We start from the raw sequence: 26479 nt of genomic DNA, 5'->3' as shown, positions 1-26479 counted from the left end.
TACGCACAGTGGGTAAATTGTTACTATGGATTTAAAATATTAAATAGGATGATTATATTTAGTAATAATAATTGTCAAACAGGGCTGAATAAAGGATGGTTTCATGATGATGATGCATCACCAAGATAAATGTTAATAATTTGTCTAATATTTAAGGGTAAAGGTTTGACTTGCATTGTATGAGAAGAAAGAAACACCCATGTAGAACATGCAATTTCAGTAATGGTAAGAAAGAGATATAAAGGTATGCAGTATGATGCAAAATATATGGCAAGTCAAAATGTCATGAATGTAGACAATATGAAAATGACTGAAATGACTGGAATGAATCAGATGAGTATATTCTGCTGTTAGGATCCTATTGAAGAGTCGATTTACTTATCTCACTAATTGCAGCTAAAGGAACATACTAAGGGAGACTTTATAGTTATGCTCCGACTGTGACTCTTTGGTTGGTCCTGATCCCTGAAATGACTTCAGCTGCTACATCACTGGAGGTGTCTCAAGTGTGGCACAGTCCAGCAGAGATCGTGCTGAAAGTCTAACTAAAGCGTTTTCTAGGGATCGTGAAAGGGTGGTAAGCTTATGACCAGCTTTACAGTCAGTCGAGTCAGCTTGTCCAGGGATCATCAACAGTGAGTCAGTGTGCACAGGAGGTGTGAAGTTCTCCTGTGTCTGCGTCTGCGCGACCAGGATCAGCCAGAATTAAGAGTCGGACTAAAACGATGGTCAGTAATCCACGTGGAAGAAACTTTAATGCCCAAATAACAGATGTCTGTGAGTATGGCACGACCATCCCGTGTAGGCAGAAAGTGGATTTAATATAAACATAAAGTGTTGTTCTAACCCTTTGTTCTTAGTACGGGTTATGTATTGCATAGGGAAGGTCATTCCTCAGGGATGATGTTGCTGGCTAAGTTCCTACAACCGGATCTAAGTTGTTTGAGGAGTAAAAGGTTTTGGGATGTGCTGTTATTGGAACATGATCACATTTGGGGGTGATGACAGCTGAAGATAACTCTGCTTAACGTCAGGCTGAAACAGACAACCCTGTCGTTGATGATTTTCCTTTAACAGTATGGCTCAACACGTTTTATTTAGGGATGGATGATATGACAAACATTTATTGTTATCCTGGAAGTCGTTTCTAAAATATATGATGTGTGTAAATAAATGTAGGTTTATTTATCGCACAACCTGCCAGCATGTGTTGCATTAAAAAAAAAAAAAAAAAAAAAAATTAAAAAAGAAATAGTATTTAAATGTCACATTTAAATAAATTATTATTAACTATTAAAATTACCTAAGTAGTTATTTAATTAATATACATTTAATTAATGTATTTTTAATTCCATATAATTTAATATTGTTATTATTAAAACAAAAACAAACAAAAATATTAGTATTTAAATCACATTTTTATTTTAGATTTAACAAATACCACTATATATATAAAACTATTGAAATTACTTAAGTAATTGTTTTATTAATATATATTTTTAATTAATGTATTTAATTTTATATTAAAAATCCTTTAATTTAATATTGTTATACTATATAAAAAATAGTATTTAAATGTCACTTTTTTTTATTTAAAAAATGCAAAAATGCCACTCTCTATCTATCTATCTATCTATCTATCTATCTATCTATCTATCTATCTATCTATCTATCTATCTATCTATCTATATTTTTTTAATTTAATTAATATAATATATATATTTTAATTTATGCATTTTTAATAATAAAATAAAATTTATTATTTTTTTTTATTATTTATTATTATTTATTTATTTTATTATACAAAAAAGGACTAACTTTCTACAACCAATTACCTGCCACTGGTCACATGTTCAAATATTATGTATAATTATATAATGAGTTATACACTTTTGCTAGGTATTGCTACGTGTCCATTTTTTTCTTATGGAATAAAAAACTACTACTGAACCTTTATCTCCCCTTGAATCTAGGGATTGCCGAACCGATCAAAATATCATATGACAAAGTGCTCTTCAATGCATGTTCCTCTCTGCAGTGTCGCTTTTGTCCCCCTCTGTATAGACCTAATCAGAATGCTTGTGCACACAGTGATTGTCTGTGTTTCCAGGTGAATAAGTCTCATTCACCAGCAGAGGAACCTTGTTTTAGTGAGAGCTAAACATGAACGCAAGTCCATTCAGTCCATTTTCCAGCTTTTCGCACCTCACATACTGCTGTGAGATTTTTTTTTTTTCTCACTTGCCGGAGTCTTAGACACGTTTAAGATGCCATCGAAAATGACATTTTTATATGAGTAGAAAATGTAAAGTAGATATTTGTTGTGACAGCCTTTTGCTTAAAAAAACGTTATTCTGTAAACTCGTTGTTTGTTTTTTGCCTGACAAGTGGTGTATTAAATAATACATTTCTTTTTTTCTAGCATGCAAACATTTTCTGTAAGGTTATTATTTATTTATTCTTACTGTAATACCTAAAAGGCTATTTTACGCACTTATTTATGTAGAAATCATCAAATCTCTAATAATGTGTAATTTTTTGTGGGGCGCCAAAACTTTTGCACAGCACTGTATGTGTTTGCGATTTTCAGAGCACAGAGTTAAGACAAGTTGGGCTAATCCATTCATGTTTAAACCATCCACCCATATCTTTCTTCTGTCTGCTCCCTCTGGCTCACACACACACACACCACTTTTCAACACTTTTATAGGGATCAGAATAAGCGGTTCTAATTCAACGCTCAACGATTGTCCTGTTAATTGTGTTTAACAGTACTCTAACAGCCATAGGGTCCATGCAGAATACATAGATCAATAAAAACAACGTGAGCGTCTTGTATCTCACGCTACGGATATTTAATGATACAAAATACCAGAGTATTTTGAAATTTAATTCCATGTTAACTAAACTAAAACTGTCCCGTGGTTTCCAATATCATGCTTGATTGTCTTGTATAATACTGTCACAGTAGCGCAGCCTTCTTGTTGTATTATGGGTTTGTCCCCGATTGTCCTAAACTGAACACATTTACATAAAAACTCTGGCAGAAGTTTTGTCGTCCAGCCCTGCTTTAACGTAAGTTAGCGCAATGCTATAGAATCGCTATGCAAGCTGTAATAACACGCATATAACACCTGCTTGTACAGATGCTGCTGCCGGGGCACACAGTCATAGTCTGGCAACAAGCGAAAGCATCCTGCTGTTCATCCAGCACCTGCTCGTATCTCACCAAAATCTTGGGCTCAGTTTCGATTCGATAAGATCAGTTTCATGCCTCGCACCCCGAATGCATATGAAATTAGAGCAAGATAACGTGCCTGATATTCATGTTTGTTTCACGCATGTATGTCAAGTCGATTAACGCTGTAATTCAAACCAATACAGCTTCACCAAAGATTACAGACATGCAGGCTGAATGCTAGAGTAGTAGTAGCTGAGCTTTCTGTACGTACAAGCGAGCTTCATCCTGATTGGTTGGATGTTGACCGATTCTAGGTTCTCCACTTTCTTTCATTGCATTGATAGCTGCCCGGATTTGAGAAGCGCTACACTACGTGTCCTAATATATGGGGGAAAAACTCCGACCCCATCTTAACAATGCAAGGATTTCCATCGAGTCCAAATGAACATGTCCATGATTCTTAAGATGAAGATAAGATCGTATGCCCCGAATTCACTCACACCTCATTCATTTACGCACTCGGAGAAGCATGACACTACAGAAACCTCAGAATGTGTCAAAAGCTAGTACTGTAATGTGAAATCTGGAGGTGTCTGAGCATTTATTACCTTCTCTGTGGTCTAATTTAACAGGAAATGACCTCAGCACACGTGACCTTTTTTTTTTATATTTCACTGATTATATCCTTCCTGTTTCTTTACAGGAAATCTAAACGAGCGTGTTAAGGATGTTGGAGGGAGCGTGCCGGGATGGCTACCTGGCTGTAGGTGAGGAGGACCTGGAGGCCAAGCGGCTGCTGCCCAAGCACGACAAAAACTGCATTGACCTGGAGAGCGAGCTGATTGTGGGCCAGTACGTACTCTGCCGCTGGTCTGATGGCCTGTATTACTTGGGCAAGATCCAAAGGGTGAGTCAGTGTGACTGGAAGCACTGGAGCATAGCCATGCATGCAGCAGTGTGTGTTTCGGTATGCTCTGTCTCAGTCTTGCAGTCTGAATGTATTTATCATGTTAAAGACATCTCTCATCCAGTCGAACCTTTTTCATATAAAGGGAAGCGAAACAGTCTTCACCATCACAACATAAATCCTTGCCGCTAGTAGAAAGGATAATTATGCTACAGACCGACCTGTGTGTAAGGCTTCACGAGTAATTAATATTTTAATTACCGAGTACGGATTTCTTAATTAATTAAACATAATTGCCTGTGATATTGGTGAGCTTATCTAAAGTTGGCTAATTGGCTGAGATTAGGGTTTTTGTTTAATTGACTCGCAAGCTTCCCATCCATCTTCTAGTCTGCGTGTCCGTTCCTTACTCTTTGTATCTGTAGACGTAAATCGATAAGTTTTAATCATTCTCGGTCATCATCATCGTTATTATTATTATTAGTACTCGTAGTAGTAGTTTCTGTGCTTTAAGATGAGTGAAGGTTTGTCCTGAGTGCACTCGGAATATTTTCACGTCTCTGCTTCCCACATAAAGACTATTCCAATACGCAGCACATTGCATTTATTTATATCTGTAGGATAAATCACAACGGGAAATGCTGTCACAGGAAAAGAATCAACGACGGGGTGTTCGTATGTTCCAGCCAAAACCCAAATAAGAATTTCTGTTACACATATAACCCTGGCTGTTTGCCAAAGCTAACATTATTTTATTTATTAATGATGAATTATTCCTCTTTGTGGAATACCAGTGAACTGCGAAGATCGTTCCCGTTATCGCTCTCTTGCGTTTAAAGAAATAGCTTTACCACTGACTCTGGAGACTCCTCACAAAAAGGCAAAATAAACATTTCCTAATGGATATCTTCACCGAGTCAACGATTATATGCAATCTCTGTCTGCCATACAACAGCACTGTGGCTTAAAATTGTGAATCAAGAAGCATTTCCTTGCTTTGGCTAAAATGTAGGCTTATTTATTTCAAATGGGAGAAAGATGGCTGTTTCTGTTACCTGGAAATGCTATGGCTTGTCTGGGTTAAGTGTTCATGATTATTAGTTAAGTATAATTGTGCTGCCCTTTTCACTTGGCTCTAAAAATGTCCAGTAATACTCAGAGGCTCATGTAGATCTAGATCTGAAGAGTGCTTGAATGGTCAGTTAACAGAATCTGCCTGGACCTCGTCTCAGGATCGTGTGCCACACCTATGACGTTGCATAGAGAAATGTATGTTTAGCAGTTAAATGCGAGTCATTACATGGTGTGTGTGTGTGTGTGTGTGTGTGTGTGTAGATTAGCTCTTCAAAGCAGAGCTGCTTCGTCACGTTTGAAGACAACTCCAAGTTCTGGGTGCTTTGGAAAGACATACAACACGGTAAGCAGCGTCCGTGATTTCATCTCCACCAACACACTGCTGCTGTAGTCATGTAGCCTGTTTCCATGGAGCTGTGAAGAAGCATGTAGATTTCTGTCACTTTAATGTGATTCAGGGCACTCGCACTAATTAGTGTTTTGTGAGTTTCAGTGGGTAAATGTAACCTGGATGATCTAAGAGTGCAAGTAAATTATTGTTACGTTGTGTGTGTGGGGGTGTGTGTGTGTGTGCACCGACTGTGATGTACATAATGTGAATGTGCAATTATGCTGGACTGTTTTATTATTTTTTTTAATTTTTTCTTTCGTGTGTGAAACTCAGCTGGCATTCCGGGAGAAGAGCCCAAATGCTCAGTGTGCTCCGAGATGACGATGGTGTCTGAGAATAAAATCCTTATCTGCGGAAAATGTGGAATCGGTGAGTCACTTCTCAGCACCGAAAAGCGGAGAGTCGTTGTTTTTTTTTTTCAGCCCACATTTGCATGAGGTTAGTTTGTGGAACAGAATTTCATCTATGCAAATATCAGCCAGGCAGATGCAGCGGTATATGTCAGGGGTGAATGCACATGTGACATGACAGTACAGTGTAATAGGGGAATATGCAGAAGTTTAAAGAAAAGAAAAAAAAAAAAAACTGGATAACGTATGCCAAAAAAACAAAGCTAGCCGGTATTCGTTAGGGTGCTGTAGAGATTTTGGTGGTTTGAATCAAACCCTGGTGTGTGTGAACGAAAGGATCTTTGCAAGGCAGTCTCGGTCTACTTCCAAGTACAAAGCGCTAAGAGAGCTATTTGACTCTGAATCGACTCGCGTCACTGAATCGTCTCTGAGCTGCTAAACTGACACCTGACTCCCAAACTGAGCCAGAACAGAGGACAGGAGCCATAGACATAGACAAACATACAAAAAGAGAAGATAAATGCAAGATTAAATCCACAACCCTACTGTGCTCGCCATGCTTGGGTGATTTTTGCCGGGTTTTTTCCCCTTTCTGGCCTGTTTAATTATGCACAGTGTAAAAGTAAATCAAACTAAGTGTCTATTTTGCTCAGCAAGCAGACGAATAGATGTGAAAGCCTAGACCGAGTTCCCGAATAAAGCTGGCTAAATGACACAAGAGATATAAAACTAGCTAGCGAGCAAATCGACAACAGATCTTGCTAGCCAGTGCCGGCTATTTCTGAATGAAAGATCAGGGGAACTGTTGACAAGTTATTAGAATGTCATGCAACAGCACAAAGCGCAGCGTTCACTTTTAACCTCTGTAGTTTCAAAGATGTAGGAAAACAACCAGTAAACTGGGACAGAGCTGTGGCATCATCAGTCTGGGTAAAAATCCATGCAGTCTTCAAAGCAAACAGAGGAGTATTTTGAGGCTGGGTGATGAGGCAGAGGGGAAGACTGTGCTGCGTGTAATTGCTCACAAGGGAGTTGGCTCTCCCTGCACTCTCTCTGCATAGGGATTAGTTCAGACTCTTTATATTTACAGCGCCGAAGTGCCTCTGAGACCAGCAGCCTGTCATATGCCCTCAACTGTCTTGTCTGTTTTTCTTTCTTCCCCCCCTCATCCTCTTCTGACAGGCTACCACCAGCTGTGCCACATGCCGCAAGTGGAGAGCTCAGCTGACCTCTCGCCTTGGTTCTGCAGAAAGTGCATTTTTGCATTAGCAGTGAGAGTGAGTGTGTGCCTCGTGTCTTTCAGTCTCATGTTTTGTTGCTTTCCTTACGATCGATCCATGTCTTATAACAACCTCATAACCTTATAGTAACAGAGTTAAACACATGCTCTCTACTGACCGCATCTGTAGGGTACGGGTGATTACCACAGACAAGAAAAACACATATAGGAAACAAAGGGGCAATTCTCAGAGGTGCCAACGTCTACTGTAGCATTTACGTTTTTTGACCCTACACCGGCACAAAGCTCGGATAAAGCAAGTAGTCAGACTGAACACAAATAAAATTCACCCTATAGAAAAGGTAATTTAGTGAAGGGTTGATTTATGGGGGAAATATCTAGGATGTGTATGATAGGAGTTGCTCAGGTATTCCCAAAAGAGATACAAGATACAACATTATGAGAGATCAATTTGCATAGACATTGCCCTGTGTTTGCACCTGTAGGCTAAAGCAAACACATATCATTAAACCAAATGGTGAAGAGGTGACAAGAATGGAGAATAGGAGAGAGATTTTACTCGTATGAAAGACACAGTCCTCCGTAGACCCTGTCAGTTTGCGACGCATCTGTGTCTAGAACTCCCAAGGTTGCATGCTACAAACTCCCATGATTCTCAACCCTCACGTAATTTCTGCCCAAGAGCCTTTTCCACTCAGTCACCTGCTATTGCATGAGTAGTGTTTCGAACCCTTACCTGCTTACTGTAATTATCTGATTTATGCTCGTTTGCACATTTAAGCTGCCTTAAATTTCTGACCGCGTCATTTTTTTCGTGTATTTATACATGGGCACCCAGTAATTATATTAAGTGCAAAATATAGAGCTTCATTTACACATATGTAGCTTTTGAAGAAGTGCTTTACAAAAATACATTCAGCTCATTCATTTATAGGGACTGCTTCATCCTGGTCAGGGTTACAGTGAATCCAGAGCCTTGTGTAATGCGGAAAGATCTTATTGCAGGAATGACGCACGCTGGATGCAATGCATGTCTATCTCAGGGCACCAACACTAATTTGTATCTAGCATAGCCGTTTCACTTACTGTTTTTTGGGAGGTGGGAAGAATCCCACACTGACGCAGACAAATCAAAACTCAGGATCGAACCAGGAGGCTTGGACCTCTGAGGCACAGTATACATTTTTATTTTATTCGATATCCAGAATTTTTTTTTGAGTAAAACGATGGTAATTGCACATGCATTACAGATCTGGTTTGCTGGAGTAGTGAACATAATTCAGGTCTGTTCTAACTCGCTTGTGCCTGTGTTTTTATTTCTGGCAGAAAGGGGGCGCACTAAAGAAGGGCCCGATTGCCAAAGCACTGCAGGCCATGAAGCAAGTGCTCACCTACAATGCCGAGGAGTTAGAGTGGGACTCTCTGCACCGCACCAACCACCAGCAGTGCTACTGCTACTGTGGAGGCCCCGGAGAGTGAGGATGCGTTTTCTACCTCTGCTCAACTTCTCCTGCTTTCATTCATTCTCTCTCTCTCTCTCTCTCTCTCTCTCTCTCTCCCTCTCTGTGTGGTTTTGTCTCCCATTTTTTCACTTCCTCTCCGACCTTGAACAGTGCAGTGGATCATTATGCTCCCTCCTGTATACTTGCTTCTGATTCCCCTACACTACATGGAGTGTATTAGCTCATCCTGCACATTCCACACTGTTTGAGTTGGCTCAGCTTGTAGTCGAGTAGCTCGTAATTGACTTATTAGATTTTCTCTGTCTGATTAGTTGTCTGTCTGATAAGAACACGGCGCATTAGGTCCCATTATCTTTTCTTTCCATCTCCTCGTAGATGGTACCTGAAAATGTTGCAGTGTTTCCGCTGCGAGCAATGGTTTCACGAAGCATGCACACAGTGCCTGCAGGAATCCATGATGTTCGGAGATAGGTGCGTATCTATGTCACATGATCATTTCTTCTGTTTTTCAGAAAGATGACCGGTAGCACAGTAGAGCAAGACCGCTGTGGTCAGTGAAATATCTGATTGTATTGTATTGATGTATGATTTGCACAGGATATACAGTCCCTTTATGAATTATAAATATAAAGTAAAAGACAGCATCCTGGAGTGTCTTTGATGGTAGTCTATAAGAAAAAGCACAGAAGATCTTTTCCAACAAGATTTACCGGTGGCTTTAGTTATGTATTTACATACGTTGGTCATTTTATAGACGGTAGAATACAGAATAATCTTTTCAAAATGCCTGCACAGTACAATTACTGACATCACCAGTTTAGACAGGGCTAAAATCCAAGGGATGCTCTTATAGTTATTATCTTGCCCCACATCCACATGTAGAACCAATCTAGCCCTTAATACGGACGTTTTAAAATGTACTTAGTTTATAGAAATGGCTAGATCCATTGTTTTTAAAAAGGACCTGAGATAATGAAATGTTTTTTGGACAGCATCCTGTGATAAGTGATCTATAACAGTATGTTCACTGCGGTAGCACACAAAGGAAATGGCATGCATTAGGGGATAGTTGGAGATCATTGTGTTAAAATTGCTGTCTTGTGTATAAAACACCATTCATCTCCTTTCAGAGGCTGGCCATTTATAAAGTACTCCCTGTCCATTTCCGCTGCTTTTTTCTTTTCTTTTCACAGGTTTTACTTGTTCATTTGTGCCGTGTGCAATAAGGGAGTGGAGTACATCAAACGCCTGGCTCTGCGCTGGTAAATGCCGTTCCTCTTCCTTCACCACTGAATGCTCCCACGTTCATGTCACAAGTATAGAATACATCGACTGCTGTAGACAATACTATAAATACTGATGACGACTCCAAGAGCCGCTTTATCTGTCTGGGATGTGTACAGACGGGTTGTTTGTAAGCCACCAGAGTTGCATCAGTATGGCTTGGTGTCAGTTGTGCATTGTCTCTGGAAGTGTACCAGGACGATGAACACCATCATTCCACAAGATAGTCCCTCAGTTTTAATATCTGATAACACAGTGCTGCTAAACCGATCATTCCGAACCCCATATCTCACATGGGCATTCGACTATTTGAGATCTGACCACTGTAAAGGCCATACTATCTGATTTAAATCATTTTCATCCTCATTAATTCCTTCTGAACCCTCATATAAATGTTTCATCATGGGTTTCATCATAAAGATGATCAGTCAGAAGGACTTTGTATTGATTAGCCATGACGCTTCTCTCTAATTTGACAAGTGGAGCCAGACCATGCCAGCACAATCACAAAATGCACCCACTACATAACCTTTATATTTGTCACCTGTCTGTATCTGAGACTAGTTAATGAGTGATTTAAAACCTCTGTGTTTTGTTTTCCAAATCCCAGAATGCCACTTGCATCTTGATCATTTTTCTAGTTAGATGAAGGTCATCTGATTCAAGGAGCAAATCACTCAGGCCATTACATTACAGGCTCCGTAATGCAAGTCATATACTACACATATTTTCTTCTTTCATTACCTAATTAATAATACCTAATATAATGCCCTTTTAAGAACTGAGATAAATGAGAGCAGGAGATATATTTAGAAATCCTTATCAGATCATTTACTTGGCCTCAGTGCTGTTTTTTTTGGCCTTTAAAGCCCATAATGCCCATAATTTAAATTTCTTCCTGACAAGAAAATCTAAGGTTTAAATGGGCTTTAATCTCTTGGCCAGACAGTTTTTGGATTCTTTCCAGCATGCAACGGCTATGCAGATTTACTCTGTCCAGAAAATTTGAAGACTTAAAGGAAAAGTCCACCCTGAATGACATGCAGTCTTTATAATTAACACAATCTAAGATAACTTTCACAAACAAATCGCTCTGCTCATATTGCTGCAGTGCGATTTGCCGGCACTTCATTTCTACCTAAACAGCGTCCTGGGTTCGAGTCTCGCTCCCGCTCGCTGTGTGTGTGGAGTTTGCATGTTCTCCCCGTGCTTGGTGAGTTTCCTCCAGGTGCTCGGGTTTCTTCCCACAGTCCAAAGACGTGCTTCTAGGCTGATTGGAGTCTCTAAATTGCCCGTAGTGTGTGATTGTGTGAGTGAATGAGTGTGTGTGTGTGCCCTGTGATGGGTTGGCACTCCGTCCAGGTTGTATCCTGCCTTGATGCCCGATGACGCCCGAGATAGGCACAGGCTCCCCGTGACCCGAGGATAGATCAGATAAGCGCAACAGACAATGAAATGAAATGAAATGAAATAATGACCACGAGACAGCACAAACGAACAAATTAGCACCACAGTCTCTAAACACCTTGAAACGATTTCTGTATAAACATATTCATGTCTTTCAGGGTGGAGTTTTCCTTTATCTACTGTAAAAGGGTGGCTAAACTTCTGCTCACAGCCTCCCATATATTTTAATGTGTTTGTCATTTTTTCTTTTATCAGGGTGGATGTGGTCCATCTGGCCCTGTACAACCTGGGAGTACAGAGTAAGAAAAAGTACTTTGAACTGGAGGAGATCCTCAGCTTCATCAGCAACAACTGGGACCATTTCCAGCTGGGCAAGGTCACACAGCCAGAGAGCGCTTTCATAACAGATGCAAAACTCTTCCTGACTGACCGTGTAATTGGTTGTCGTTTTGGCATGTGTTTGCAGGCAGGGTCTTTGTGTAACGACAAACTGCTTTGTTGTGTTCCATAACCTGACAATAGATCAGCGTTAACTTTGCCACTCTGTATTTAAAAGTGACAGCTCAAGGTGCAATGCGAAGAAAATGTTTCGTGTAGCACCAGTGAGGAAGGTCCGCTTCTCACTTTTTACTCTTGTACCTGTTCCACCAGCTTGCGAACACTCCTCCATCAGAGAGAGGCCAGCTCATCCTCGATGCTCTTAACAACTACAAAAGCAAGTAAGACATAAGGAAACCTATTGCGTCTAATTATCTGACAGTTTTTAGAACTATATATATATATATATATCATAGCCCTGATTAAATCTCACGGCTGATGGGTCCAAAAATGTTCTCTCTCTGCTGTGTGCAAGCCAGAATCATAGGATTATATTAATACACTCGTATTATCACACTGTATATATTCGAATTCACACGCAACACCGAATCATTTGTTTAGGTTTCTCTGCGGGAAGGAGATCAAGAAGAGGAAATGTATCTTTCGACTAAGGACGAGAGTCCCCCCGAACCCCCCATCCAAGCTCTTTCCCGAGAAGACACCGAAAAGTGAAGGACGCAGAGGCTGCAAGAAAGGAGTGATGCGTAACGGGTGAGTTGTAGGGCTAGGCAATATGGCAAAAAGTATGATAAGACTTTACAATCTTTGCAATACAGTATTTTCCACAATATATAGGTTTGCTTATATTTATAAGTATAAAAAATTTATTGTAATCAGTTTGTATAAAAACACTTCAATCTATATATATATTATATACATATATAAAAATAGCGTGGTGCTATTCACCGTGACATATCGTCGTATTGTGAGAAACCCCGCATTTCCCTTGCTGCACGCTAGAATTCTTCAGTACACACCATTTCCTAACAGAGTGCACTTGATATAGTGCTTGAGTAGTGCTTTTCATGGACATGAAGTGTTCCTCTCACAAACATGCGCGACACTTCGGATTTTCTCCCTGTATTGTTTTCATTTATTTATTTATTTTTTGGTTAGTTTTGTCTTTGTCTCCTTCACACAGACGATCCATAAAGTCAACAGTTTATTGTCTTTGCACTACGTGTGAGTAAAAGCACTTCTTGTGGCGCAGAAGAGAAACTCCGTATTTACCTTATTTTGCATTTTCGCCACAGCTTGCTTCAGCTACTGAAATGTAATGGCTTTATGTCTGGAGTATTAACCTCGTCTCTCGTAAACACGCACCTGTGTGCAATATTGCAGACTGCAGCGCTTTCTAATTGAAATGACGCTGCATGTGTTTACCCAAACACCTACATGAAGCTCATCGTTCTCATCCCGATTGCGAATATATGAAAATTGTTTTAGTTATTAGCATGGCTTTGAAGTGTTGATTGGGATTAAAGTGCCATGCGGGAAGGTAATTACGGCAGGTATCCCCTGCTGGTTGATGTTCATCTCCTAGCCGACAAACCACTTCACTGGAAAAAAAACTCACGATTTTCCTTCTCAGCTAGATGCTTGTGCTTTGTTAGAAAAGAAATCTCTCATTTGCCTAAATGCCTCCCTTATTATTTTCATTTGGAATGGGGTTCGGTTGGGTGATTTTAGCTAGCGCAATGCACGTGTAAAAGCTTTTCAGACTCATTTCTATGCAATACATCTATAGAGGATTTAACACGGACAATCATTTTGACGTCTGATATATTTAGATGAGTCCATAATTATAAATCAGATTTATTGCCCTGTCCAGTTCTTGGCTATTAGGAAAAAGTAAGCACAAGGATTATGAGAACATAATCCACTGGCGAGGATGTGTGTGACCGCCCGCTGGTTTGCGGTTCTTTTCTCTTTGCTCAAAGAAATGGATTATTTTCCGATAACGCAGCATCCCGAAGTGTTTATACAGCAGCAATTTGCCAGTGTTTACATTGTTTTTTTTTATTAAAGAAACCACAAAATCCTCTGCTCTGTTTGTCTTGTAAGAAAACCTGGTTAGTATTCTGTTACAAAGCATGGACACTGAAGGTTATAAACATGTCCTCAAAGAAAACTGGAGCATTTGTGAACCTGCCATATGTGTCTGTCTGCAAAATCCACGATGCATCAGGACTGATGCATGAACCATGAGCCTGAATTAGTGTCAGTCCTGCAGACTCAGATGACCAAAATGACTCAGAATCAAGAGATCAAGTTTCTGTGGTGATGTCGGTTAACTTCAGCAGTTAAAACAGGTCGTAAATTACTCATAAATAAGCTTGCAATGTGATGGGCTGCATCGGCTGTAGCAGGTGTTTTTTGATGTACTTCATCCAGCCTGGTACATTGTACAGCCACACACATTTACAAGTTTTGTGCCATACATGTCACTTTTTTTATTATTATTATCGTTTAGACAATGCCCTGAAACTGAATAGAAATATTGCTTGAAATGCCCAATGGAAGTGTAAGGCTATACCTTGATGCCCAATGATGCCCGAGATAGGCACAGGCTCCCGGTGACCCGAGAATAGATGAGATAAGCGGTCCAGACAATGGTAAGTGTAAGGCTAGTTGTTTAATCAAACACAGCTACACAACACAACTGTGCCACTCGGAAAATAAAGGATGAGACAGACATGAGAGAACGTCTTACCTAAATGTTAGGCATGTCCAACACCGAAACCAATCAAATCCAACATTTACCTTTACTGCATCATCAGCTACTCTGAGGCTAGCATTTTAAATCAGGTAAACGTTTTTCCTCACCTAAATTCTTATAGCCAACCTCACAAACATTACAATTTTCCTTCTGTATATACAATATAATTCATCGTTTCTTTTTTTTTTTTCTTCATGCATCGATGATTTGTTTGGTTTCATTTCATGCTCTTAAAATGTAAAGACCCTTTTTTGTCCCCTTTGCATGCTTATTATATGCTTAGACCGATAAACATAACATTAAAACCACTGACGGGTCTTGTTTTTCGGAGTGGTGGGATATACACTATATTGCCAAAAGTATTCGCTCACCTGCCTTGACTCGCATATGAACTTAAGTGACATCCCATTCCTAATCCATAGGGTTCAATATGACGTCGGTCCACCCTTTGCAGCTATAACAGCTTCAACTCTTCTGGGAAGGCTGTCCACAAGGTTTAGGAGTGTGTTTATGGGAATTTTTGACCATTCTTCCAGAAGCGCATTTGTGAGGTCACACACTGATGTTGGACGAGAAGGCCTGGCTCTCAGTCTCCGCTCTAATTCATCCCAAAGGTGTTCTATCGGGTTGAGGTCAGGACTCTGTGCAGGCCAGTCAAGTTCATCCACACCAGACTCTGTCATCCATGTCTTTATGGACCTTGCTTTGTGCACTGGTGCACAGTCATGTTGGAAGAGGAAGGGGCCAGCTCCAAACTGTTCCCACAAAGTTGGGAGCATGGAATTGTCCAAAATGTCTTGGTATGCTGAAGCATTCAGAGTTCCTTTCACTGGAACTAAGGGACCAAGCCCAGCTCCTGAAAAACAACCTCACACCATAATCCCCCCTCCACCAAACTCTACACTTGGCACAATGCAGTCAGACAAGTACCGTTCTCCTGGCAACCACCAAACCCAGACTCATCCATCAGATTGCCAGATGGAGAAGCTCGATTCGTCACTCCAGAGAACGCGTCTCCACTGCTCTAGAGTCCAGTGGCGGCGTGCTTTACACCACTGCATCCGACGCTTTGCATTGCACTTGGTGATGTATGGCTTGGATGCAGCTGCTCGGCCATGGAAACCCATTCCATGAAGCTCTCTGCGCACTGTTCTTGAGCTAATCTGAAGGCCACATGAAGTTTGGAGGTCTGTAGCGATTGACTCTGCAGAAAGTTGGCGACCTCTTCGCACTATGCGCCTCAGCATCCGCTGACCCCGCTCCGTCAGTTTACGTGGCCTACCACTTCGTGGCTGAGTTGCTGTCGTTCCCAAATACTTCCACGTTCTTATAATACAGCTGACAGTTGACTGTGGAATATTTAGGAGCGAGGAAATTTCACGACTGGATTTGTTGCACAGGTGGCATCCTATCACAGTTCCACGCTGGAATTCACTGAGCTCCTGAGAGCGACCCATTCTTTCACAAATGTTTGTAAAAACAGTCTGCATGCCTAGGTGCTTGATTTTATACACCTGTGGCCATGGAAGTGATTGGAACACCTGATTCTGATTATTTGGATGGGTGAGTGAATACTTTTGGCAATATAGTGTATATAGTTTGGCAATAAGTGCAGAGTCAGTGCTCAAAGTTGATGGTTTGAAGCAAGAAAAATGGGCAAGTGTAAGACTGAAAATTGTGATGGCTAGATGAATGGGCCAGAGCATCTCCAAAACAGCAGGTCTTGGTGTGGTGTGTTCCCGGTATGCAGTGGTTAGTACCCACCAAAGTCAGTTCAAGGGAGGACAACAGGGTCATGGGCAGCCAAGGCTCACTGGTGTGTGTGTGTCTGGGGAGCAAAGGCTTGACTGTCTGGTCTGATTCCACAGAAGAGTTACTGGAGCACATGTTGGTGAAACAGTTAATGATAGAAAGGTTTAATAAACGCTGTGCATCACGGCTTGCTGTGTATCTGGCTGCAGTGTCGCAGGCCAGTCTGACCTCTGTCCACCACTGAATGTGATATCACATATACCAGCAGGTCCAGGCCTCGACAGGTCAGAGCTGCTTTAGTGGCAACGTGTTATTAGACAGGTGATTTTAATGTCATGGCTGATCGATGTCTATACATATGTGCAACATCTGGCATGACCCCAGCTGCAGATTGGACATTCCCTTATATATATTTTGTAACAGTCTCAGCTGGCTGATAAACCTGAACATTTCTGCAGGTAAATACAAGTTCAACCACAGAAAGTTTTTGCTGTTAGCACGGAGCCATCCCTTCCACCGACACGGACTTGGGCTTCTTGTGAAAAAATTCTGCTCTTGCTGTCTCCCTGCAAGGATTTTGTTGTTAGCACCTCTGAACACTGATGATTAAGTGAAGTTGTTTTTCCTTTTGCGTCCCCTCACTAGTTGTGCTCCTGCAGAGAAGCGGAGGAAGAAGAGGTCTAAGTGGCTGCTGGAGGATGCTATTCCCAACGTAAGCTCTGCTTCTAACCACCTTACAACAGTCTGTCATTGCTCAAGATAAAGACTTCTTAGCCTTGCCCCTTTCCTGCACCATTCTGAGCTGGATTTCTGTCTGTTTCAAACTGTGCCGTGGGACTGAACACGAAAATGATTTGTCCGCTGCAGTCCTGGCTTGCTGTTTCGCTCCTCTGTTTTTCCTCTCTGCATTATTTCATTCAGGTCTATTGTGCATGACAGCATTGACTTTTTAAACCTCACTCCACTCAAGTTCAATTTGATATTTGCAGCATCCTCTTTACACTCTCGCTCGCAATCTGACATCCCTTTGCTCTTTTGTGATCTTATTTTCTGCTCCTCTCATCAAACTCATGACACAGACTTTACATTTTATATCTCTCTCTTTTTCACTCTCTCTCTCTCTCTCCTATGAACACACATACACACACTGTCTCTCTTCTGTCTGTCTACTCCTAAAGCGATTACACTTTGCTTTTAAAGCTTTTAATGGCAAATCCCTCCAAGTTCCGGTCCCAAGGCCTGTTTTTCTTTAACAACAACCTCCTGACACTACACGCTAATAGCACAGAACAGCTAATGGCATCCCAAATGCCTTGAAACAGCGAGCTTCAAAGAGCGTGTCAGAGTCGCAGTAATTGCACCGTCGCCCATTGTTGTTAGAGTAATTCTACCTGAGCGTCAGCAATTCAGAGCAGGATAATGGACATTGTGCTGTTGTTGTTTAATGATCCTCTCCCTGCAGAATGAGATGACGTCCACCTGGAGCTCCAATCACCACATGGCTAACATCTTCGACTTTACGCTCGACGAACTGCAGAGCTTGAAAAGGTGAGACCAGACCTGAAGGACTGAAGAAATGCTCCAGCTCGATGAAACGGCTTAGGATTAGATGATACAGTGAATACATATACAGCATGTATTATAACACAGCCCTTCATTCAGATAGATCAGAACATGTTGATTCATTTTCCATTACAGCAGCTCTGACGGTAGTTTCATCTGCATGGCAAATGAAATGTTTATATTAATGCACAAATACATCGTTCCATCAATTTATACGGCGGCGTGTATGGCAGACGCTCCACGGGAACGGAACGAAAAATCTGTGTAATTGCTGAGGAGATGTTTGTTTAGCATTTTTGCAAGTCTCCAGTTTCAGTACTCAGACATTCAGAGCCAGAGGTAAAGTTATAAGTTTAGATTTTCCGACACCGGGAAGGTGTTCTGGACAGAGGTCTTTCTGATTTCCTAGTAACATGACAAGCTGCACAAGAGAGGAAGGGATGCTGTTGAGGGGATGACCATTTACTGCTGTTACAACATACATACAAACACAAACTTGTTTCATTATTAAAGTTATCTCTAAATGGATAATAATAATGATGAGTTGTTCTTTAATAAATACGACATCGTAAGCAGGGGCAAATTGCTGTGACGTAAGAGGAATGAAACACTTAATCAATAGCAATAAGCAATAGTGATTATATTTACAGTAGTCATATTAGCCTATTATCAAGGCCTTCCATTTTTGCTGATAGTTCTCTGAAAGTAAAGTGCAAAAGTTTACACCCCTATCCATGGGTTTTGAAGGGAAACAAACGACAACTCTAACTCCGAGTTGCACCTTGCTCACAAAAAGAAGTTAAAAACGTGTCGGCGGCAAGACCCACACGAGACACGTTATACCCGAGGCTGAAAATGATGGTCAGAGGATACACCAGGCAGCTCTTTGGCTTCAAAGTTATTATTCTTACGATTAAGAACAAAAATTTAACAGCGTGTATGCTATAGCTGTAGCATTCAGGTTAATCTTTTTCTCCTCCCGCCGGCGATGGTCTTATCTACACTGCAGCGGCTAAGAAGTGGAACACCACCTCTCTTTGTCCACACGCTTTATAATAATTGAATCTTTTAATAATAATCGAGCGGCTGCTCTGCTCCTTTGACTTTTCCTTCTTTTCTCTCTCTCTCTCTGTCTTTCTGTGGGCGTGTATGTCTGAGCATGTGGCATACTTAACCTTTCTCTTTTCTTCCAATTGAATTAAACAGCCAATTATTGACTTCTGAACAATCACTTTAATTTGCATGCGCTCCCCTTTAGAATAGTCTAAAAGGTTTTGTCGGTTTTATTTTTTTCCCCTCCTCCAGCTGAAATCATTTTTAGCAAGACGGCGAATGAAGCGATTTAATTACACTTCTCGGTAAAGGTTATCATCTCCCTAGCAGGCTTGAATAATAAGAGCGCGGTAAACAGTGCGGGGACAATCGGAGCACAGGCACGCTTTCAGGCACAAGTAAGGGAATTTGTGAGAGCTTGTTGACGTCTTGAAGAGAGTGAAATAGAGTTCGGCCATTCAGAAAAGGCCATGTTTGGTTCAGCTCCCAAAGCAAGTGGCGTTCTTTTGAATTCTGATTTCTATTATACACCGGGAGCTCAGCTGGAGGCAGCCAGCCGGTGTGATGAGGTGCACTCAACGCAGCGTACTGTACAATACCCGGAGATTGTGTTGGCTTTGGGCCTACAAGTGGTCTCTGGGACAGGAAGGAGAAGGAAATAACTAATTTTTTGCATCACTCTCTTCCCATAGCACTAGTTCAGGACGGACGTTCAGTCTGGATCAGGACTCCACAGATGCAGCGAGCACTTCAGGCTCTGCCACTACCAGCGTGTCCTACGACTTCAGGTACTCGCGCACTTTCAGACGCTCCCTCCTAATTCATTAAAGGGGATATATGCAATTTATTTTGCAAGCATTATCTAAATAATTAAATCATTCTCTCAATCAGTTTTCCTAATTGATTCATTGGATTGTTTACCACTTTTATCAACATAAATCTGAGAACAGCTGGGATCAGAAACCACTGTTAATCAGCAACACACTCATTTCCTGCACAGAAGCTTTTCATTACAAAAAATGCTGACCTTGGCATTTTCTGTGAAACCAAAACTTTTGGTTTGACTCGCCTAAAATTTCAATGCCTGGAACTGGGCTCTGTTGAGATTGATTCTCGGTACCTTCAGTGTGAGTCGAATGAAGGATAGCGACACGCGTCATAAGTTAAAAATCAGTGTAACATTTGGAAAAAAAGATATTATAGCCGCTTAAGCTAGGCGTTTCACACAGATTCAGTACAGCCCAATTCACGCTTGTGAACCGTTGAATTTCATTAATGATAGCGATTAGTCCTTGCGTTCCCTTCCAGATTTTGTAAACTTCCCTCCCCCCCTAATCTGAACTCCAGAGTTTTTGCTTCAGGAGTTCGCATGTTTGCTTCAGGGTGAAACCCCTGGGGTGAGGTAGGGTGTAGATATTTGGGTGGGGTGGGGTTTTGCAGGGGGTAGCTAGTCGGGTGGAGTGGGGGGTTATATCTATAAAATGCTAATTGTACCACAGGAGCTCAACCTGGTGAACTGCAACAGAACAGAGTGCTGTGAGGGCTGTGTAAAAGCCCAACAGCCAAATTCTTTATTCTTTTGTTGGAATGTTGGTAATAATGAGAAAAAGTATTCATAATACAATTGAACCGATTTCATGGCGTAAATGTGGGAGCAACTTGTGAAGCCTAAATTTAAATAAATAAATAAACAAACACAGGGGGAGAGAGAGAGAACAAGTTGTAGACCTGAACCAAGAGAAATATCAAATGACTTTTGATTTGATTTAGTTGTACGAATACAAGAGTTTCTATTAGGTTTCAGAAGAGACAAACAGTGCACATATATATATGTATATATTTTTTTTATCTCTTTTCCAAAATGATTAAAACCATTCAATAAAATAAAATACAAAAATCATCATTTTAAATTCACACATATGAGGAGTTTAACATTTTTTTTTAAAACACAAGGTTTCTTCTATTTTGTTGAATGACCTGCATGGAAGGTCAGTCCTCCGTCATTCCTGCGTGTGATTCAACCCTTCTGCTGCGTGAGGGGGGAAAAAATTACTGTTGTCTTGCTCAGTTTTGACTCATAGTGTTAAACCCAGCGAAACTTGATAAAACACAAGATCTTATTAGAATTGAGTGGGCAGACTGGTGAAAACGCACAAAAGCAGTTTTGCTGCATTCGGGTAAGAAATGAGGATTCGTAAACCAGATCGAAGTCCCGTGTTGTAACGTTCAGTCCTAACAGACAGGCGTGTTATTGCATCATTAAAATATAACATCCAAGTAACTAAGATTATGCATCACAGAGGTGTAAAATGTAGGGTTTTGCATTTGCATACTGAGAATGGAAAAGTGTTTGTGTCTACTCTAAAAGAGTCTGTTGTCTAATGAGAATTATTCACTATAAGAAACGCACGTTTTGGAAGAAATTTAATCTCACCTTGTTTCTTGTTCTGCCTCCAGCATTATAAATGCTCCTTTCTAGTTTAGCCAGTTAACCAAGGTCGGTCAGATCCCCACTTATTTTTATTTTTTTTTATCACTTCTGCATTACTCTTGATGAAAAATATGCAGATCCGATAAAAATACCCTGAATAACTCTGAATCCACAAACCTCAGTGCTGCTCTAGAGCCAGAGACAAGCAACAGCTGTCCATCAGCTCACTGAGCACCGCATTAACCACTTCCGGCAGAAATATGGCGACACATTATGGATTATTTACCATCATGGTCCTTTATAGATCAACATGCCTCTGAGGAGATTTCCAGGCAGCCTGTGAAGAGAGTTCAGGTTCTAGCCAAGAGCGAGTGCTCTAGGCATTAGTAAGCAGTGACTGTTAGTGTTTATTATACCACCTTCGTTTCTGAGAAAATGATGCGTCCCGAATCTTTTATTCGGACACAAAGGACACGTCACGTCAAAATTGTGGACAGCATGTAAAACATGTCAGTTCTTGTTCTCTCGTATGTTATAACAGCTATAAGTGTTGATCCCTCATCAGCCTCACTTTCTATCTGTCTTTTTTTGAAGGCTTGCATGTTTCTGAGAAAGTCTGGAATCTTTACCAGCTTAACTTCTGGCTCTAACACAGCGCTGACACTGGAGAGTCCTTCCAAAAAAAAAAAATCAACAATTGCCCCTTCTTTAAAACCTTTTTTAAAATTATTATTATTATTATTATTATTATTATTCACTGTTAAAAAGAGAACATTGATATAACGTTGTGATATTATTTCATCTCTTATATATTTATTTAATTATTATATAATTAATCAACATCTTCCGACCAATCAGAACTCATAAATTTGACAGTGCCGTTGTAAAAATGTCATTTGTGCGCCGTCTTGTATTTATTCCTGCTTAGAGTTTTGAAATATAACTTTTTGGTGTGGTAGAATTATTATTCTGTGATGGAGCGTGAGAAGATGGTTTATTTCGGGGCTTGTTTTGTTCCGTTGTCCCTCCTCGATACCGCAGTTTATTCTGGGCGTCTCAATAACATCTTATTCCCAGCTATAACACTCTGCGTCCCCTGGGTCAATTTAGGGTGCAGTCAGTAAATGGTTTTATTATCCTGTGTATCTACTACATTCAATTTGGCATTAAGCAAAAAAATATTTGTCTGAGAAAGAAAGTATAGATTTTCTACCCCACCAACCAAGACTGTACGAATGATCTTCATTCCCTTATTTATTTTCGGACATGTCCTGCTCATTAGCAGCCACTCTGTGCTCAGCGTGTTTAGAGAGGATGTGTGTGTCTGAAAACACGCGGGTCGATGCCGACTCTGGAATCCTGAGGACGTCCCCCGCTGTGGGTGCTTACTGTGGGATAGATCAAACACACCACTTATGAGTAACTGCTTCCCTTGTGCCTGCTTTCATCTACTCAGACTGCAGCCTCTAGTTCCTGTTTTAGCAGCTCTAATCATCCTCAAATGGAGTGTCACAGTGTGAGGGTTTAAAGCCTCGCTGTGCGTAATCCTCGACGCCGTTATCTCAGCCTGTAACCATACTATGCAGAATAGTAAACTTCCAGAAAGATTAAGTAGAACAGAAAAAAAAAAGGATAGCGGGACGTCCGTCTGTGCCGTGACCTTTAAATGGCGAAATGCACCCGCAGAGCCAGACGCTCGCTCCGAGAACAGAAACAAAACGGCTTTCACTGAGCAAGACATACATCTAGTGGCGGATGATAGTATTACAACTACTTTAGGTATTTCTTTGTACGTTTATTCCTAATGCACTTAATTTCTGTTCAAGATATATGATGCTTTTCGTGTGTATTTTTGTCTAACCTTCTAGTCATGAAGTAAGAGGTAGTTGATGTTACATGTGATTATTTAGTACGAGAACCGTTAGGCAGAAGCACTGAGGCACTTACTGTCTTTACTCTGAGGCACATCGGTGAAAACATCCTGCAAAATGTTGTGTCCATCTCTTGCCTCTTTGATTTGCTGGACCACGTTTGTATAAATTGAAAGTCCTACTAGTTAACTGGACTATCCGTAGTAAGTGCTAGTGTACCGTGAGTGCAGGTGTTCCCCATCTTCTATTAGATTTAATCATCTGCCAATGCTCCCCCTATCATATAACAGCCAAAAACCAGGGAGACCAAAGCTGCCATTAGCTTCCTCGGAAACAAATGAAAGCAGCCAAGTGTATATCTTGAAGTTGCCCCTCATGCCGTATCACAGGACAGTGCGACATACTGAGAGAAAAGTTATCTGCCCTCTTTTGTTTACTTGGTAGAGCTCGCAGACCCGCTCATGTTTGGATAGTGTCAGAGCGAGTGTGCCATCACTAGGACACTTGTAATCCGATCGTAACAGGACTAGAAGCACAATCGGATTAAAAAAGTGTCATGTAAACACGTCAATCGGATGGAATTTGCCACAAAAATAGGGGTGGTTTAAACCATTTTTAGTCCGATCGACAGGACATGTAAAGACTTAATCGGATGGAATATGTTCCTGGAAAGTTCTGCGCATGTGCAATGTCGCAAGAATGACGTATGACGTACGGATGTTTTCGTGGACTGTGCGCATGTCAAAAGATCTAATCCGATTCTAATCATGTGTCATGTATTACTGTGTCATCTGATTACTTTACACTGCGTTCATGTAAACGCTGCGATCAGATTCGTCAATCTGATTGAATTCAGTCCGATCTGATTAAAAAGTGTCCATGTAAACGCACCTACTCATACCCAAATAGCACAGCTAAAGTTTTGCTTCCTGGAATTCGCATAATCAGTATTCAGACTAGTGATATCACAATGCTTTCACCACTAGCCAGCTGTGTTGATAAATATTCTGCAAATCATGCAAAATTGTAATAGAATTGGCGCAAGCCATTAAGAGGAAAGAGAAGACAACATGCTTGAGGAAAGAAGGTGTTAGCAGAGTGGAAAGAATCAAATTGTTGTTGATAGCAGTAGTTTTTCTTGTGCAAAAGAAATGGAAAGGTGACTGGAAATTGGCTAGTTTAGCAAAACAGTTTCCAACAGCAGGAAATCTGGTAACCAGACTTATGCGACAATAATTTATATTAGAGATTAAACAATGCTCAAGTGTTGTTTGAAAAAATGTTTTTTTTATTGATTAATTGCATCATTTTTATCTGGACACTAATCAGTTTCCATCTCCACATGTACAGAAAGAACGTGGGCAGTCGGAAGAGGAAGCTTCCTTCATCCAACTACAGTGCTCTGGCCAGTAAGCGGGAGGCGATAGAGAGCGAGCTGAGTCCAGCGGGTACGCCAGTCGCCGAGTCCGGAGACGTTATGGGCGGTGCCATCGACAGCCACACCTTTGAAAGCCTGAGCGAAGACGACACGTCCCTCTCACACCTCAAGTCTTCTATCACCAGTTACTTCGGCGCAGCGGGGCGGCTCACATGCGGCGAAAAATACCAGGTTCTGGCACGCAGGGTCACGCCAGAGGGCAAGGTGCAGTACCTGGTGGAATGGGAAGGCACCACGCCTTATTAAGAGTCACTTACCTGAGGGCAGGAGAATGGAGATGAGGTTCGTGATGGGGTTCTTCACTTCCAGGCCTGGGGAGTCACAGTGGTGTTGAATTCACGATTCCAAAAAAAATGATCAGTTGATTTGGACACGGATGGTCAGATCGTTTAAAGTGATGGAGTTCTGGAATACTGTGGCCTGTCAGGTTTGGGATTGAAGAACACTCGAGCAAACAGTCATAAAAAGTCACATCGCTTAAAGTAGTTCATCTTTTTTTTTTCTTTTTTCTTTTTTCTTTTTTTCCATTCTTTCTTTTTATGTTACACAAACATCTAAACAAGCGAGTTCCAAAATTCTAGTTTTCTAGTGCAATTATAGTTTTCTAAAGGCTCTTAGAAATATATATGGGATCACATATAGGTCGTGCACTTACCCCATGTCGGGTAACGGAGTGCGCTTTCTATTTTTTTGTCACAGTGTCCTGTTGACAGGGCACTATAAATAGCACAAAATCACTTGTCTGATTCAACCCGTTAACATTATAGTTGGTTTTTTTTTGGTCTCGTTTCAGTCGCACTTGTAGACTGGTTTAATTTCCATTCGAGGTCAGTGATCTAATACTGTATAGCCATGACACAAAAACATTTATAAAATGTTGACCCTCGAGGGCATAAAAGCATCGTCATTACAAATAGTGGACAACACGATGGCGCGTCACCTATTTTTATCAACTGGGATAATGCATGATGGCTTGTGGATGTGGAAACTTATAAACACGACTACGCCCCACCATCCCTTTAATGGCTACACCATTCACAGTAAAAAAAAAACCAAACTCCATCCATATTTAAGGGGTCAAAAGTGCCATTAGTCGTTCCTGTCAAGAATGTCCGTCTCTTCGGTTTGGCATGAACGGATAAATGACCCTCGTGAATGGACGTGCCGTGCATAAAGCTCATCTCTTCAGAGTGGAGCACAGCCTCAGATGCCGGGCACATACTCTACATGAAACCAGGGAGTGTTTACACGGAGTGCGGCTGTGCATCAGGCAGATACTCACTCCTCCGCCATCTGTCAATGCATTTTAATCTGCTGTGCAAATGTGAATCGTTTGGAATCAGCCACGTTGTCCACTATGTAAAAAACGCCATGATTTTCAATCACGTCATTATGTGACGGCGAGCAATCACGAAGGGAAAACGAACAGTACGTTAATAGCGTGTTCAGCCGCGCAGCACTTATTTATGCAGGTCTTCAATCGAACCAAGGAAATATTTGCGGATTTTTACTGACCCGGGTAGCTTTCCGTTTTCCCTTCGTTATTGTTATTGTTCATAATTCACGGCTTTTGCTCACAAATAGAAAGCTCCAACGAAAGGATCTGTGTGTGAACAGAGACTGCAATAAACTGTTACCCCTTAAACCTGCCTATTAACACCCTTGAAGTCTAGTCAGTGTACATATCCGTCTGCAGTTGAAAGCTTTGGCCGTCGTACGCCTATATACTCGTGTAGAACTTTAAAAATATATCTTGATATGTCGTATCACTTCCAAAGACTTTCTTCCTTATAGATCGCTTCAGTATAAAAATGTGTAGCCCTAATTTTTTTTAATCTGCCCCAAGTTTTCACACGACTGGAAATGTTAAGCTAGTTTTAAATCGAGTGTATCATATTAGTACCGTGAGTTTATTTGACATTCTTACAGTGTTAAAAAAGAAAAAAAAAAAAGAAAAAAAAAAAAAAAGAAATATAC

The 26479-nt window shown here is 40.9% G+C and overlaps 1 protein-coding gene across 3 annotated transcripts in view; it reads left to right on the top strand.

The window, feature by feature from the left end:
* phf19 (PHD finger protein 19) overlaps positions 1-26229 on the top strand; it is a 29183-nt gene extending 2954 nt beyond the window's left edge. Inside the window, exons 2-15 of one of the 3 annotated variants that reach the window (XM_058390230.1) lie at positions 3885-4088; positions 5424-5505; positions 5827-5922; positions 7086-7180; positions 8470-8618; positions 8982-9077; positions 9800-9868; positions 11553-11673; positions 11949-12016; positions 12237-12386; positions 16792-16858; positions 17609-17694; positions 19455-19550; positions 24415-26229. In XM_058390230.1, coding sequence (XP_058246213.1) covers positions 3909-4088; positions 5424-5505; positions 5827-5922; positions 7086-7180; positions 8470-8618; positions 8982-9077; positions 9800-9868; positions 11553-11673; positions 11949-12016; positions 12237-12386; positions 16792-16858; positions 17609-17694; positions 19455-19550; positions 24415-24748 — 1689 coding nt within the window. In that variant the 5' untranslated portion in view covers positions 3885-3908 and the 3' untranslated portion in view covers positions 24749-26229. Of the gene's footprint in view, positions 1-3884; positions 4089-5423; positions 5506-5826; positions 5923-7085; positions 7181-8469; positions 8619-8981; positions 9078-9799; positions 9869-11552; positions 11731-11948; positions 12017-12236; positions 12387-16791; positions 16859-17608; positions 17695-19454; positions 19551-24414 lie in introns of all 3 variants that reach the window. The other 2 variants (XM_058390229.1, XM_058390231.1) reach the window with 2 other exon arrangements.
* Positions 26230-26479: the final 250 nt, after the last annotated feature.

Source organism: Hemibagrus wyckioides, linkage group LG05 (genome assembly GCF_019097595.1).
Source record: "Hemibagrus wyckioides isolate EC202008001 linkage group LG05, SWU_Hwy_1.0, whole genome shotgun sequence".
Lineage (NCBI taxonomy): Eukaryota > Metazoa > Chordata > Actinopteri > Siluriformes > Bagridae > Hemibagrus > Hemibagrus wyckioides.
This window is presented reverse-complemented; position numbering and strand designations above follow the sequence as displayed.